Raw genomic sequence first — 15,379 nt, 5'->3', positions numbered from 1 at the left:
GTTTGGAAGTATTCCATCTCTTTCTATCCTTCTGAACAGCTTTAGTAGAATAGGTATGGTTTCTTCTTAAATGTTTGATAGAATTCTCCTGGGAAGCCATTTGGCCCTGGACTCTTGTGTCTTGGGAGGTTTTTGATGACTGCTTCAATTTCCTCCCTGGTTATTGGCCTGTTCAGGTTTTCTATTTCTTCCTGTTCCAGTTTTGGTAGTTTGTGGTTTTCCAGAAATGTGTCCATTTCTTCTAGATTGACTAATTTATTGGCATATGGCTGCTCATAATGTGTTTTAAAATAGTTTGTATTTCCTTGATACTGGCTGTGATCTCTCCTTTTTCATTCATGATTGTATTAATTAGTATTTTCTCTTTTGTTTTAATAGGTTGGCTAATGGTTTATCTATCTTATTAATTCTTTCAAAGAACTAACTCCTGGTTTTTGATCTGTTCCACAGTTTTTCTGGTCTCTATTTCATTGAGGTCTGCTTGAATCTTTATGAACTCTCTTCTTCGGCTGAGTGTAGGTTTTATTTGCTGTTCTTCCTCCAGTTCCTTTAGAAGTGAGGTTAGCTTGTATATTTGTATATTTCCAGTTTTTTTTAATAATACATTTATTTTTTATTGGTGTTCAATTTGCCAACATACACAATAACACCCAGTGCTCATCCCATCAAGTGCCCCCTCAGTGCCCGTCACCCATTCACCCATCCCTAAGATTTTGAATGGTTGTACCTTCATTTTCATTAGTTTCCATGAATCTTTTTAATTCTTCTCTAATTTCCTGGTTGACCTTTACACCTTTTAGCATGATGCTCTTTAACCTTCACGTGTTTGCATGTCTTCCAAATTTATTCTTGTGATTGAGTTCAAGTTTCAAAGCATTGTGGTCTGAAAATATGCAGGGGACAATCCCAATCTTTTGGTATCGGTTAAGAACTGAGTTGTGAACCAGTATGTGGTCTATCCTGGAGAAAGTTCCACGCGCACTTGAGAAGAATGTGTATTCAGTTGCGTTTGGATGTAAAGTTCTGTAAATACCTGTGAAATCCATCTGGTCCAGTGTATCATTTAAAGGCCTGTTTCTTTGGAGATGTTGTGCTTAGAATATCTGTCATTTGCAGAGAGTGCTGTATTTAAGTCTCCCAGTATTAGTGTATTATTATCTAAGTATGTTTTTACTCTGGTTATTAAGTGATTGATATACTTGGCAGCTCCCACATTAGGGGCATAAATATTCATGATTGTTAGGTCCTCTAGTTGAATAGAACCTTTAAGTATGATATAGTGTCCCCCTTCATCTATAATAATAGATGTCTTTGGGATAAACTTTAATTTATCTGATATGAGGATGGGTACATCTGCTTTCTTTTGAGGACCATTTGAATGGTAGATGGTTCTCCAACCTTTTATTTTCAGGCCGTAGGTGTCCTTACGTCTAAAATGAGTCTCTTGTCGACAGCAGATAGATGGGTCTTGCTTGTTTATCCAGTCTGTAACCCTGCGCCTTTTGATGTGATCACTAAGCCCATTAATTTTTCAGAGTTACTATTGAAAGATATGAATTTAGTGTCATCATAATACCTATTCAGTCCCTGTTTTTGTGGCTTATTTCTTTGGGATTCCTCTTTCTTTTACAGAGTTCCCCCTTAATATTTCTCACAGAGCTGGTTTGGTGGTCACATATTTCTTCAGTTTCTGCCTCTCTTGGAAGCGCTTTATCTCTCCTTCTATTTTGAACGAGAGCCTTGCTGTATACATTACCGCATGTTCTTCTCATTTTGGACCTTGAATATATCCTGCCAGCCCTTTCTGGCCTTCCCGGTCTCTGTGGAGAGGTCTGCAGTTAATCTAATAGTTCGCCCCATATAAATTAGGGATCTCTCGTCTCTTGCTGCTTTAAGGATTTTCTCTTTAACTTTGATATTTGCAAGTTTCATATTAAATGTCGAGCTATTTAACGGTTTTTATTGATTGGGGGGGGGGTGGACCTCTCTATCTCCTGGATTTGAATGCCAGTTTCCCTCCCCAAGTTAGGGAATTTCTCAGCTATGATATGTTCAAATATGCTTTCCGGTCCTCTGTCCCTCTCGGCGCCCTCTGGAACCCCAATTAAACATAGACTTTTCATTCTGAGGCTGTCATTTATTTCCCTTAACCTTTCCTCATGGTCTTGTAATTGTTTTCCCTTTTTTCCTCAGCTTCTTTCCTTGCCATAAACTTGTCTTCTAGGTCACTCACTCTTCTACCTCATTAACCCTCGTCCTTAAGACCTCCAGTTTGAATTGTATCTCATTTAATTGATTTTTAATTTTGGCCTGATTAGATCTAAATTCTGCAGTCATGAAGTCTCTTGAATCCTTTATGCTTTTTTCCAGAGCCACCAATAGCTTTATAATTGTGCTCCTTAATTGACTTTCTGATATCAAATTTCAATCCAAATTCTGTAACTCTGTGGCAGAGAGTACTGTTTCTTTTTTTTTTTTAAGATTTTGTTCATTTATTCATGAGAGACAGAGAGAGAGAGAGGCAAAGACACAGGCAGAGGGAGAAGCAGGCTCCACACAGGGATCCCGAAGTGGGACTGGATCCCGGGCCTCCAGGATCACACCCTGGACTAAAGGCAGCGCCAAACCGCTGAGCCACCTGGGCTGCCCGAGTGTACTGTTTCTGATTCTTGCTTTTGTGGTGAGTTCTTTCTTGTCATTTTGCTCAGTGCAGAGTGGCTAAAAGCAAGTTGTACTGAAAAAAGGAAGAAAAGGAAAGGGGGGCGGTAAAAAAAAAACAAGGGGGGGCGGTACCCCTGGTTCTATATACTATAAATCCCTCGACTTCCCCTGTAGCTTTCCAGTGCTGCTTGGCCGAGAACTTGCTCTTCCCCTGTGCTTTCAGCTGGTCTTCTGGGGGAGGGGCGTGCTGTGCTGATTCTCAGGTGTGTGCACGGCTCAGTGGGAGCTGTTTATCCTGTGAGGCCCCTGTTCCATGGCAGCCCCGCTCCGTCCCAGGCACAGGGTGACACCAGGAAGAACAACAACACTGGTGGGGGCCAGCTCTCTAGCTCTGGAGTCAGCTCCCGCAGTAACCACTGGAATCTCCCAGTCCACACTGGCCTGGATGCTCCCGGCGGGCGGCGGCACTGTTCTGCACAGCTTGGGGGCGCCCAGAGCCAGGAAAGTCCTCCCTGTCCTGTGCCCTCCATGCCTCCCACCTGTCCCGGGGGGAGCGCAGTATCCCCAGCTGTGTCCCCCGGTGTCCTGGGATCCGGGTCTTGTGCTGCTGGAATCGCACTCCCGGGGCCACGACTCCGAAAGGCAGCAAGGCGCAGCCCCCTCCGCCCGGGGCCACTACCTGAGCTTCTCCCATGCCCCAATGGGGACCGCGCTCCAGCCCTTTACTGAGCTTGGCCCACAGTCTGTGGTGCACTCTCCCCCGGGGCTGCACTTCCTCTGTTAGTGACCCCAGGAGACTGGAGGCTCCACTGCCCCTCCTGTGGTTCTGCCCGGTTTCCCTGCTAAGTGCCTTTCCTTCTGGGAAGAATCTGGTGCGGATTTTTAAGGATCCCGCTTCCCCAGGACTGGGCTCTTCTGTCCTGGAGGCTTTTGTTGCCCCGCCTTAGCCCGGCTCCTTGCGGGTGCCCCTCCTCCACTTGATTCTTCTCCCCCCCCCCCCCCCCATCTACCTACCTTGTTAGAAGCGAAAACTCTTCTCTCTGTAACGGTCCAGCTGTTCTCTCTTTAAATTTCAGGTCGAATTCGTAGGTTTTCGGATGATTTGAAAGTTATCCAGGTAAGTTGGTGGGGACAGGTGGGTTGAGGACCCTACTCCTCCGCCATCTTGCGCTAGCTCCCCTAAATTCTTTTTGAGTCAATTTCTGTTTCTTTGCTACCGATGAAGGGCAGTGGGATATATGGACCTGCCCCGATGGACCAAGAGGTGAGGAAGCGACATGATCTTGTATGTAGAACGTTTTATGGGATCCACTGATATACACTAATAGAATAAACAACTTCAGCATAGTTACACGATTCAAGATCAATATACAAAACTCAATTGCATTTCTATACACTTATAATTAACAATATGAAAAGGAAATTAAGAAAACAGTTATATTTAGAATAGCATCAAAAGAATAAAATATTTATAAATAAATTTAATAAGGGGAGTACAAAATTAATACTCTGAATACTGCAAAATATTATTGAAAGAAATTAAATAAAATGGGGACCTGGCTGGCTCAGCAGGAAGAGCATGCAGCTCTTGATCTCAGAGTTGGAAGTTCAAACCCCATTTGGGTGTAGAGATTACTAAAAAAATAAAATAAAATAAACTTTGTGATGCCTGGATGGCTCAGTCAGAGCATGCAACTCTTGATCCCAGGGTTGTGGGTTCAAGCCCCACATTGGTTGTAGAGCTTACTTTAAAAAGGAAAAAAAATAAAAAAAAATAAAAAAAATAAAAAGGAAAAAAAGAAGCAATTATTTTTTAAGATTTTATTTATTTACTAGAGAGAGAGAGTGCATGTGCACAGTGGAAGAGGGAGAGGGTGAAGTAGACTCCCTGTTGAGCAGGGAGCCCAACACGGGGCTCAATCCCAGGACCCCAGGATCATGACCTGAGCTGAAGCCAAATTCTTAACCAACTGAGCCACTTGGGTGCCCCCAAGAAGAGGCAACTAAATGGGAAAAAAGAATCCCATGTTCTTGAGCAGAAAAATTTAATATTGTTAAAATGGCAATACTCCCCAAATTTATATACAGATTCAATGCAGTCCTTTTCAGAATTCCATTTGATTTCTTTGTAGAAATTGATGGAATGTTTCCAAATTTGTATAGCATTGCAAAGGCCTCTAAATAGCCAACGTAACCTGGAAAAGAATAAAGTACATCACTGCATATCTCCTGTTTTTGAGACTTAACTACAAAGCAATGATAATCAAGATAGTCTGATACTGGTACAAGATAGACATATAGGTCAGTGGGATTGAATCAAGAGTCCAGAAATAAAACCATGTGTCTGACAAAGGTACCAAGACCATTAAATGGAAAAAAACCATCCTTTCACAAATAATGCTAGAATAACTAGATAGTGACTAGCAAGCTAATGATATTAGATCTCTACCTCATGCTATATTCAAAAAAATTAACTAAAAATAAATCAGAGATCTAAATGTAAAAACTAAAATAATACAACTATTTGGGGGAAAAACATAGGGGCAAATTTTCATGACCTTTGATATGGCAAAGAGTTCTTAGATGTGATACCAAAACATGACCAAAAAAAGAAAAACTACATTGAACTTCATCAAAACTAAAATTTTTTAAGCATCAAAGTGCAAGGTCAGGAATGTGAAAAGACAACTCACGGAATGAGGGAAAATATGTAAAAGTCATATATCTGATAGGGAACTTGTATCCAGAATAATTAAAAACTTATAGCTCAATGATAAAAAGGCAGATATCCTAATTTAAAAATGGGCAAAGGATTTGAATAGACATTTCTCCAAGTAAGATACACAAATGGCCAATAAACACAGGAAGAGATGCTCAACATCAGTTAACAGGAAAATGCAAACCAAAACCACATTGAGATACCATTTCACCCCTGTTAAAACGGCGAGGATCAAAAAGTCAGATAATAAAAAGTAAGGATATGAGGAAACTGGAACCCTTACACACTGCTGATGAGAATGTCAAATGGTCAGCCAGTTTGGAAAACTAGTATGGCTGTTCCTGAAACAATTAAGCATAGAGTTATTGTATGACTCAGCAATTCAATTCCTAGATATCTACTCAAGAGAAATAATAATATGTGTCCTCACAAAGCCTGTTCATACTAGTACTATTCATAATAAGCAAAAGATGGAAACAGCTCAAATATCCATCAGTGGATTAATGAGTAAATACATGTGGCATATCCATACAATAGAATATTATTCAGCCATAAAAAGAAAGAAGACATACTTGCTACACAATTGATGAGCCTTGAAAACATATGCTAAGTGAATGAAGCCAATCACAAAAGACCACATTTTATATTAGCACAACTTTATGAAATATACAACATAGCAAAGTCTGTAGAGACAGAAAGATTAGTGTTTGCTTAGACCTGGAGGGATAGAGGCATGGAGGAGGGGTCATAGCTAAGGGTATGGTGTTTGTTTCTGACTTGAAAATGTTCTAAAACTGACAATGGTGATAGTTGCATATAACTGAACATAGTAAAAACCATTGAACTATACATTTTAAGTGGGTAAAAGTATATGGTATGCGAATTGTATCTCAATAAAGCTGTTTTTTTATTTTAAAAAAAGAAGTAACATCTATTCTGAGATGGATGAGTAGGGGTTATCCATGCTAAGTGTTTGGAGAGTGATTCAAAGAATGTTTCAGTCAAGAAGAATTGTGGGAACCAAGATCAGGACTCAAAAGGACATGGAGCTTTGAAGAAATAATGGGAATTCTTTAAGCACGTTGTTGTTGTTGTTGTTATTTATTAAATACCAACTGTTGCAGAGTAGAAAATAGAAGCAGGGGCTTTGACCTTAGTCAGACATTTCATTTAATAGCTGCGGGACCTTGGCCAAGACACTTAATTTCTCTTAGCTTCATTTCTCTTTTTTAAAAATATTTTATTTATTCATGAGAGACACAGAGAGGCAGAGACACAGGCAGAGGGAGAATAAGGCTCCCCACAATGAGCCCAATGTGGGACTCGATCCTGGACCCCAGGATCATGCCCTGAGCCAAAGGCAGATGCCCAACTGCTGAGCCACCCACCCAGGCATCCCTTCACCTTCCTTTTTTATTAAGTAGTAGGCTAATGACTGGTGCAGTCACTCTGGAAAACAGTGTTAAAGTTCCTCAAAAAGTTAGAAGTAGAACTACCTTATACTCAACTGGTAAATCATTGCACACTACATCTAAAACTAAGTATGTACTTTATGTTGGCCAATTGAACTTAAATTAAAAAAAATAGAACTACCCTACAACCCAGTAATTGTACTACTAGGTATTTATCCAAAGGATACAAAAATACTAATTCAAAGGAGCCCAATGTTTATAGCAACACTATCAAAGATAACCAAATTATGGAAAGAGCCCAAATGTCCATCAACTTATGAATGAATAAAGAAGATGGTGATATATGTATACAATGGAATATTACTCAGCCATCAAAGAGAATGAAATCTTGCCATTTGCAATGATGTGGATGAAACTAGAGTGTATTATGCTAAATGAAATAAGCCAGAGAAAGACAAGTACCATATGGTTTCATTCATACATGGAATTTAAGAAACAAAACAGATGAACATAGGGGAAGAGAAGGAAAAATAAAATAAGATAAAAACAGAGGGGGAGGCAAACCATAAGAGACTCTTAGCTATAGAGAACAAACTGAGGGTTGCTGGAGGGGTGTGGGCAGGGGATGAGCTAAGTGGGTAATAGGCATTAAGGAGGGCCCTTGTGATGAGCACTAGGTAGTATATGTAAGTGATGAATCACTAAATTCTACTCCTGAAAACAATACTATACTCTATGTTAACTAACTTGAATTCAAATAAAATCTTAGAAGGAAGAAAACTAGACTAGTAGGCTAATGATAATGACATCTGGAGAAGGGTTCAGAGTTCATGGAAGAGAAAAAGGACTCTGTAAGTCCAGAAAATATTTTGGCAATTACAAAGCAAGTATCCTTTGGGGCATCTGGGTGGCTCAGTTGGTTAAGCCTCTGACTTCAGCTCAGGCCATGATCTCACGGTCTTGGGATCAGGCCCCGCATTGGACTCCTCACTCAGTGGAATCTGCTTGTCCCTCTGCTCCTCCCCTGTTCATGTTCTTTTTCAAACAAACAAACAAACAAACAAATAAACAAACAAAATAAATATTTAAAATAAAAACAAAGCAAGGATAATAGAATTACCCATTAGGAAAAATTTGTAAAAAATATTTATTTCTTAAATAACCAGAGAGCAGAAGGTATGGTGAGATATCAGAATACCACTTAAAAAGACATGATTGTTCCCTTTAGTGAGCTAAAGGGCTTCATCTTGATATTTATAGGTACGAGTATGTATGTGTGTTTGTGTGTGTGTATTTTTATACTATGTTTCCTGTCCTTCATTTTTCTCTTAATCATGGCATGGTGAATGTGTAGTACATATGGATTTACTTTATTCCTTTAAAGATTCTTTACCCACACTATACTGAAAATATTGTGAGGGGGTGCAGGCAACATATTTGAATAGACATTTCTCAAAGCAAAGTGTAAAAATGGACAATAAGTATGCAAAAAGACACTCCTTGCCCAAATAAACCCAGTGGTTCAGCCGTTTTTGCTAAGGCTCTTGCAAAACCCTAGTGCCAGAGTATCAAATAACTGCATTTAGACACTGTTTTGAAAGGTCCCACCCTCCCTCAAACTTTACTCTACCTTGAACTTTCCTTGTGGAGGGAACAAATCGTCTCTTCTCTTGGCTTTTGCTTTTTCCTTTTACAGAGTCATGGTGATTATGTATGTATGGAATCCAAGGCTGGTTTTCAAAAACACATGCTCCTGTCAGTTTCTCAGTGAAAATTTTTGCATAAGATTACTTCTCTCATTAGTATCCTGATACATCCAATGGTCTTGCTCCTCTCCTTTTATTTTGTGCATCATAGTAGCTATGTCTTATGTTAACTTTAAAGTTCTTCATGGACTATTGACTTTTAGTTTCTTAGTTGTTCTTTTCAGTTAATTAGAATTCATTCAAAATCCTATGTATTAAGTAAGAATTACAAAGTTACAAATGCCCTGTTTACACTCTACAGTACAGTGCATTATCTGCTTTATTTAACATGGAATTATAAATCCAAATTTGCTCTATTGAGAAAGGCTTACCATTCACATTAAGATTTATTGCACAGAGAAAACTGTTATTGGGAGTCAATCCACCTTGGATCCTGATCATCCCTGCACATTTTTATTGGGTATACAAAGAAGGTAAGACCATGACCACTCTACCTTGTGGAGATTCAGTGTCCAGAACAAGTGGTTGGTGGCATCTATGGTGTCCTGAATAGGAAGCGAGGTCACGTCTTTGAGGAGTCCCAGGTGGCCGGCACTCCCATGTTTGTTGTGAAGGCCTACCTGCCTGTGAATGAGTCCTTTGGCTTCACTGCTGACCTGAGGTCGTACACCGGTGGCAAGGCCTTCCCCCAGTGCGTATCTGACCACTGGCAGATCCTGCCCGGGGATCCCTTCGACAACACCAGCCGCCCAGCCAGGTGGTGGTTGAAACACGCAAGCGTAAAGGCTTGAAGGAAAGCATCCCTGCCCTGGACAACTTCCTGGACAAATTGTAGGCAGCCCTCCCCTGCAGCCCACCACCCCAGGTGGGACTCAGCACAGCCCCTGCACCTGGCTGACGATCGACCACAGCAACAAGCCCTCGCATTCTCCATGACACCTCGAGACTGTCCAGTGACGCTCCACCTGACAGGTTCTGGGGCCCACTTAGTGCCATCACTCAACGTGAACACTTGATGCCGTTTCTTTCAATATTTATTTCAAAATTTCAGAGGCAACAAACGCCCTAGCAGCAGGGACTTATTTAGCCGGTGGGGGTGGGGGAGGCGGGATGGGACACTCAACATTTTTTTTTTCCATTTCAGAAACTCAAATGTCAAAAAAAAAAAAAAGGCGCATTAAGAGGTTTATTTGGGTAAATGGCCCGTAGTGGATTTCCCCCCAGAAAGGGGGAAGGAACAAGCGGGTAGACCTTTCTTTTTGGACAGAAGCTAGAAGGCAGGAAACTTTGTGCGGTGTCACCGTGAGCACCTCCAGCTGTATTAGTGCCATTGGAATAATAAATTTGATATGGTGGTGAAAAAAAAGTCTTCAAGTCAGCAGTCATCATCTTCCTCCTCTTCCTCTTCCTTGTCGTCATGTTCTTCTTCATCAACTGTCGTACAAGAAATCTCTCAACAAACAACAGTAGTACCAGAGTCTGATTCAAACAGTCAGGTTGATTGGACTTATGACCCAAATGAACCACGATACTGCATTTGCAATCAGGTATCCTATGGAGAGATGGTGGGATGTGATAACCAAGATTGCCCAATAGAATGGTTCCATTATGGATGTGTTGGTTTGACAGAAGCACCAAAAGGAAAATGGTACAGTCCACAGTGCACTGCTGCAATGAAGAGAAGAGGCAGTCGGCACAAATAAAGGTGGCCATCTCCTTTGAGGAAGAGAATCTTCAACTAAACATTATATATAGGACTTTAAAAAAAAAAAAGAGAAGGAAAGAAGACACAATGCATTTCCAGGCAACCACTTCAAGGATTTACAAAGACAATCCTGTAAGATCTTGAACTTGAATTTTATGGGTTGTATTTTTTTTTCCCCAACAGAAACCAGTTTAATGACGATACGCTGCTCTGGGGTAGGCCTACCATCCACACCGGCCAGAAAGCCTGGTGGGGAATGCAGAAGGGAGGAAAGTGCATCGTGTTCCTAATGGGAGTAAAATGGACACAGCGGGCGGGCCAGGAGCCTGAGGCCAGTGTCCGCAAGGCTCACAGTGCTGCCTCTGCAAGGGCAAGGCGGGCCAGCCTCATGATGATACCTGCCAGGTCAGCAGCCTTGTCCAGCTTGATGTAGGTGTCTGTGTGGATGTGGTGGAGGCTGAGCCAGTCGGGTAGCAGCTCAGAGAGGAGCCGTATGTGCTTTTCCATCTCTCCGGGGTTCATGGCTGCAGGGTAGCTGCCCACCATCCTGCTGCAGGCCACCTCCATGGTGAGCGCAGGCTTACGCTCGGACACAAAGATGCTGTGCAGCACGCGGGCCAGCTCGGGCAGCCGCTGCAGCCGTTGCAGCCGTTGCTCCTGCTCTGGGTGTCGGGTCATCTGCGCCAGCAGCTTCTGTGCCTCCTTGCAGCGGATCCTCTCTAGCAGGTCCTGGGACACCCCCTTCAGGGTGGCAGGTGGGGTGGCCGGCAGGGCAGGGCTGGGGGCCCCAGGGCTGCGAGGCTTGGTTGTACGCAGAGCCAGGTCACTCAGGGCCTTTTCCATCCTGGGTGACATGAGGCTGCGGGCACGAGCCAACAGGTAGTCCATGTCTCAGAGTTGTGTTTGCAACAAGCAACTTTGAAGAATGAGGTAACATCTTTCCCTGGATAGAGAGCAGGCTTGCTTCTGTTTACCATGAAACCAATGAATTCTCCAAACACAGGTTTTTTTTTCTGTTACACAATGCACTGCATGTGCAGACATCCATAAAAGGGCCTGTGTCACCTCATATGATTTGAGGATCATGGAGAACTAAAAACCAGTATGAATCTTTAGCTATGGCTTTTGCCATGAGCAATAATATCTTTTGTTTTTGACAAGAGTAGCAGGTTAACTCATTAAATTGTATGTAGGGTATAATCTCAGATCACATAATTCTTTTTATTATTTTTTAAGATTTTATTATTCATTTGACAAAGAGAGCACAAGCAGGGAGAACAGCAGGCAGAGGGAGAGGGAGAAGCAGGCTCCCTGCTGAGCAAGAAGCCCAATGTGAGGCTCAATCCCAAGACCCCGGGATCATGACCTGAGCTGAAGGAAGACACTTAACTGACTGAGCCACCCACGCACCCCATCAGATCGTATAATTCTTGACAGGTGTTTCCAGATACTATCCCTAAATCAGTTATACAAGCACAATATTTCCCACTAGGACAATTTTTGCAATGTCTGTGTACTGCCTGTGCTTCATGTCTGTCTTCAAACTGACTCACCTACTTAATTTGAGTACTTTTTTGAAAAGGAAGCTTTATAACACCACCTTAAATCTATACTATCATCTTTTGCCTGAAATAGAGTATTCATTAATATACATTTAAATAAACACATGGCGGAACGTTCGCCTGGGTGGCTCAGCGGTTGGGTGGCTGCCTTCAGCTCAGGTTGTGACCCCGAGATCTGGGATAGAGTCCCGAGTCGGGCTCCTGCGGAGAGCCTGCTTCTCCCTCTGCCTGTGTCTCTGCCTCTCTCTCTCTCTCTGTGTCTCTCGTGAATAAATAAATGAATCTTTAAAAAAAAAATAAATAAACACATGGCTATTACAATTTAATATGTTTGTGTACTATCTAAAATCATCCCCACCCCCCCACCAGGCCCTCTACTTTAACCCCAAGGTGATTTCATCCACAGGAGTCATGCCTATGACAGACTATCATAACTAATGCTTTTAGTTAGTCAATTTTGAGGTCTTCTTCCGTATAAAAAGTTCTCATCAAGCCCTCTTGTGAAGGAAAAAAGGAAGAAAGTAAGTCTAGTGCTCTGACCTGCTACAGAGACAATCATTATCCTACAGGTAAGTATATCCAGGACAGCCTGGTCATCAGTTGAGGAAATTCTAGTGCCTACTTCAATCTGAAGTAGAGAATCAAAGTCAGGAGAGGAGTGTGGCTTGAACGAGCCCTTCTATATCCTACCTGAGCAACACCCCTTGGAGCACCAGGGGATTGAATTCATCCTGTCTTATAAAACTGGAAGTGAGTCCCTGGAAGCTTATCTCACTCCAGTCAGAATCCAGCTCAACCAGTATCCATCAGGCTGTTGCAACCTTGAAGAATAGTCTGGAGTCATGAATTACCCCAAAAGGAGTATTACAGAGGAAAAATAGAATAACACCCAACTGGAAGAACTATGAGCCATAGACACATATATAGATGTATAAATTGGGATGTAGATACACACACACAGTCTTACATAGGACTTCCACATTTCTGGGTAAGGATGGCAGTATCCCCAAATCTGACTTGAACCTCCCTTTAAAATTTACACAGGTCTAAAGGCATCTGTTGAACTGGTGAGGGGGGCTGCTACCAGTCTTCTGGGAGAGATCACTCATCCTAAGAAAATATTCAGAAGATAAAACCATAATCTTTAGACCCAAAGAAAAGCAATTCTGACTAAAGCATAACATCTGTTACACAGACTTGTCTTCTGGTCCAATCCCCAAATTGACCCATTGTGTCAGAGTCTTATGGGGGAAGTTCAGGCCTGTGGTTAAAAATCCCCAGACTATATCATGGCCCAAGCTGCCCTGCATAACTATCTAAACTGATGAGTCAGCCAACTGGGGTTTCTAAAGAAATATGTTGGACTTCACTATTGGAGGATTTCAGAACATCATCAGCAAATAGGTAGGGGCCTGGATGAAAGGGCAGAACTACCCAATATACATGATAATATTAAGGAGAGAATAAAGGGAGGTGGGGCAGGCACAGTAGGAAAGAAACAAAAAGACGGCACTCACCTAACAGTTGCCTGGCTTTATTCTTTAAAAAAAGAAGATTTTATTTATTTATTCATAAGAGACACAGAGAGAGGCAGAGACATAGGCAGAGGGAGAAGCAGGCCCCCAGCAGGGAGCCTGATGTGGGACTTGATCCTCAGACCTGGGACCCCAGGAGCATGACCTGAGCCAAAGGCAGCCGCTCAACCACTAAGCCACCCAGGCGCCCCTCCTGGCTTTATTCTTAAGCACAGGTGAGAACTACTTTGTCCATCATCCCAAATAGCTGATACAGATCCCTTGGGAGTTGGGAATCCTACACGGACAGATAGGGAAAGAAACCTGTAGTACTCATAGTCATTACTTTATTTGATCCTCACATGATCCCTTAGAGCTCATTATTATCTCCATTTTACAGATGAGAAAAGATATAAAATCTATTCTTCTAGCTAAGTGGTCTGGTGGTAATTTGGAGTTCATATTCACTTCTAAAATTCTATCAACAAATATTAAGTTGATAGAACTTTGGAAATAAATTGCCTTTAGAAATAAATTGATTAAATTTATGCTGTAGATTACTTCTTTTTTGTTAAAAAACTTTTATTACTTTAACAATAATGTGTGTACATTCTAGAAATAAGGAAAAATACAAAAAAGCAGAATAAAAAAATTACTCATAATCCTACTTTTTGTCTTTCATCCTTCACGTGTTTTTTTTTCCTGTGGATATATGTAATATACAAATGTATTCTTCCTTTCAAAAATATGATATTCACATATTACTTAGTAACCTTTTTTAAATTTTATATCCTGTCAGGAATCTTTTTTTGTACAAATGAGTAAAGCTCTCCTATTAAAAGGCAGAGACTTGTATATTGGTTCAAAATATGATGAACAATGAGATGCAGATTAACAAGAGATGCATCTAAAATCACTAATACCAACAAGTTAAACGTAGACAGATGGACAAAGGTATATCAGGAAAATGCAAATCAAAAGACAGTTATATTACAGTGTTAATATCAGAAAAAAATAAAATTAAGGCAAACTACATTAAATAGAGCTAAGGATGGTTTTGATTAACCTTCCAATGCATGACTATAAGCTTGTTTCTTACTCTCCTTATCTCATCTATTTCATTTACTTCTCTAAGCATATCTTTTTTTTTTTTTCTAAGCATATCTTCTTTGTTGAAATGCCTGTTGTGTATATCTTCTTTAAATTCCTGGAGAGACTGAATCAGCTTTTCTCTAAAAGTTCCTTCTGTTTTCTCCTCCTCCTCTGGCTCTTCTTCCTCCTCTGGCATTTCCTCAGCCTTTGGTTCTTCCTCAAGCTTTGGTTCACTCTCATTTTCTGGTTTTCCTTCAATTATTTGACAGGGTTTCATCTTGTTAGTCTCCCTTTTCCTTCTCTTCCTTTCTTTTTTTCCTGCTTTATTCCTCTTTGAATAAAATTACTTCTAGGAAGCAAGGTGACCATAAGTCAAAAGCGTGGTAAATGGACAACTGCTCTGGACAGAGGTCTCAGCATTTGCTTTCTTTGATTCAGAGCTATCACCAAATATCTTCCACTTGGGAGACTCAATCAGCAATCAGGGGTTCCCTGAACCTGCAGCTCTTACCTCCACTTTCCACCTCCTTACCTCTCTTTTGTCCCTCCCTTCAGCCTTTTTCAAGGCCCTCCCCAACCATTTCTACACACAGCAAACCAGAAGTCCCTCCTGGAACAGAGTAGGTTGGGAGAACCGGGGGTGGGTAGGAACAGTGGGACCCACAACCTCTGTCCGGCCCTCGCCCCATTCCACCCCAGGGGCTTTTAAAATATTCCCCTAACCTACCTGTACTGATTGATTAGTTTCTTCCTCCCCTTTTCTAGCTTTGTGCAGTGCTAGGAACGACAGACCTGCAGACCTTCAGACAAATGGGAAATGGCAGGGAAAGAGGGAAGGTTGGAGAAGGGGGGAGGGTGGGGAAGGGGCGAGTGCTCGGTGAGCCGATGGCACCTTGTACCTTTTCCTCAATAAGGTATTTGGTGATGAAAATTTTCCCACCTTTTGTTTCTCCCACTTCTCCCCCCACCCCACAGTGCAAGTTAGCTTGAATTTCCCATCTGACAGGG

General features: G+C 41.7%; 2 protein-coding genes across 2 annotated transcripts; both read right to left on the bottom strand.

Moving 5' to 3' along the window:
• Nucleotides 1–10,447: 10,447 nt before the first annotated feature.
• LOC112911545 (DNA replication factor Cdt1-like) lies at nt 10,448–11,091 on the bottom strand. Its single transcript, XM_072743512.1, has one exon. It carries the CDS (start codon nt 11,089–11,091, stop codon nt 10,552–10,554), a length of 540 nt encoding a protein of 179 aa, XP_072599613.1. The 3' UTR covers nt 10,448–10,551.
• A 3,233-nt stretch (nt 11,092–14,324) lies between these two features.
• TCEAL9 (transcription elongation factor A like 9) lies at nt 14,325–14,648 on the bottom strand. Its single transcript, XM_025988120.2, has one exon. It carries the CDS (start codon nt 14,646–14,648, stop codon nt 14,325–14,327), a length of 324 nt encoding a protein of 107 aa, XP_025843905.2.
• Between the last annotated feature and the right edge of the window lie 731 nt (nt 14,649–15,379).

The sequence above is a fragment of the Vulpes vulpes genome, chromosome X (genome assembly GCF_048418805.1).
Source record: "Vulpes vulpes isolate BD-2025 chromosome X, VulVul3, whole genome shotgun sequence".
In the NCBI taxonomy this organism is placed as follows: Eukaryota; Metazoa; Chordata; class Mammalia; order Carnivora; family Canidae; genus Vulpes; species Vulpes vulpes.
The sequence above is the reverse complement of the archived record's forward strand: the minus strand, read 5'-3'. Positions and strand labels throughout refer to the sequence as shown.

Bases quoted from the DNA above. Each gene is read 5' to 3' on its own strand.
- LOC112911545 (XM_072743512.1), bottom strand. From the start codon at position 11,091: ATGGACTACCTGTTGGCTCGTGCCCGCAGCCTCATGTCACCCAGGATG.
- TCEAL9 (XM_025988120.2), bottom strand. From the start codon at position 14,648: ATGAAACCCTGTCAAATAATTGAAGGAAAACCAGAAAATGAGAGTGAA.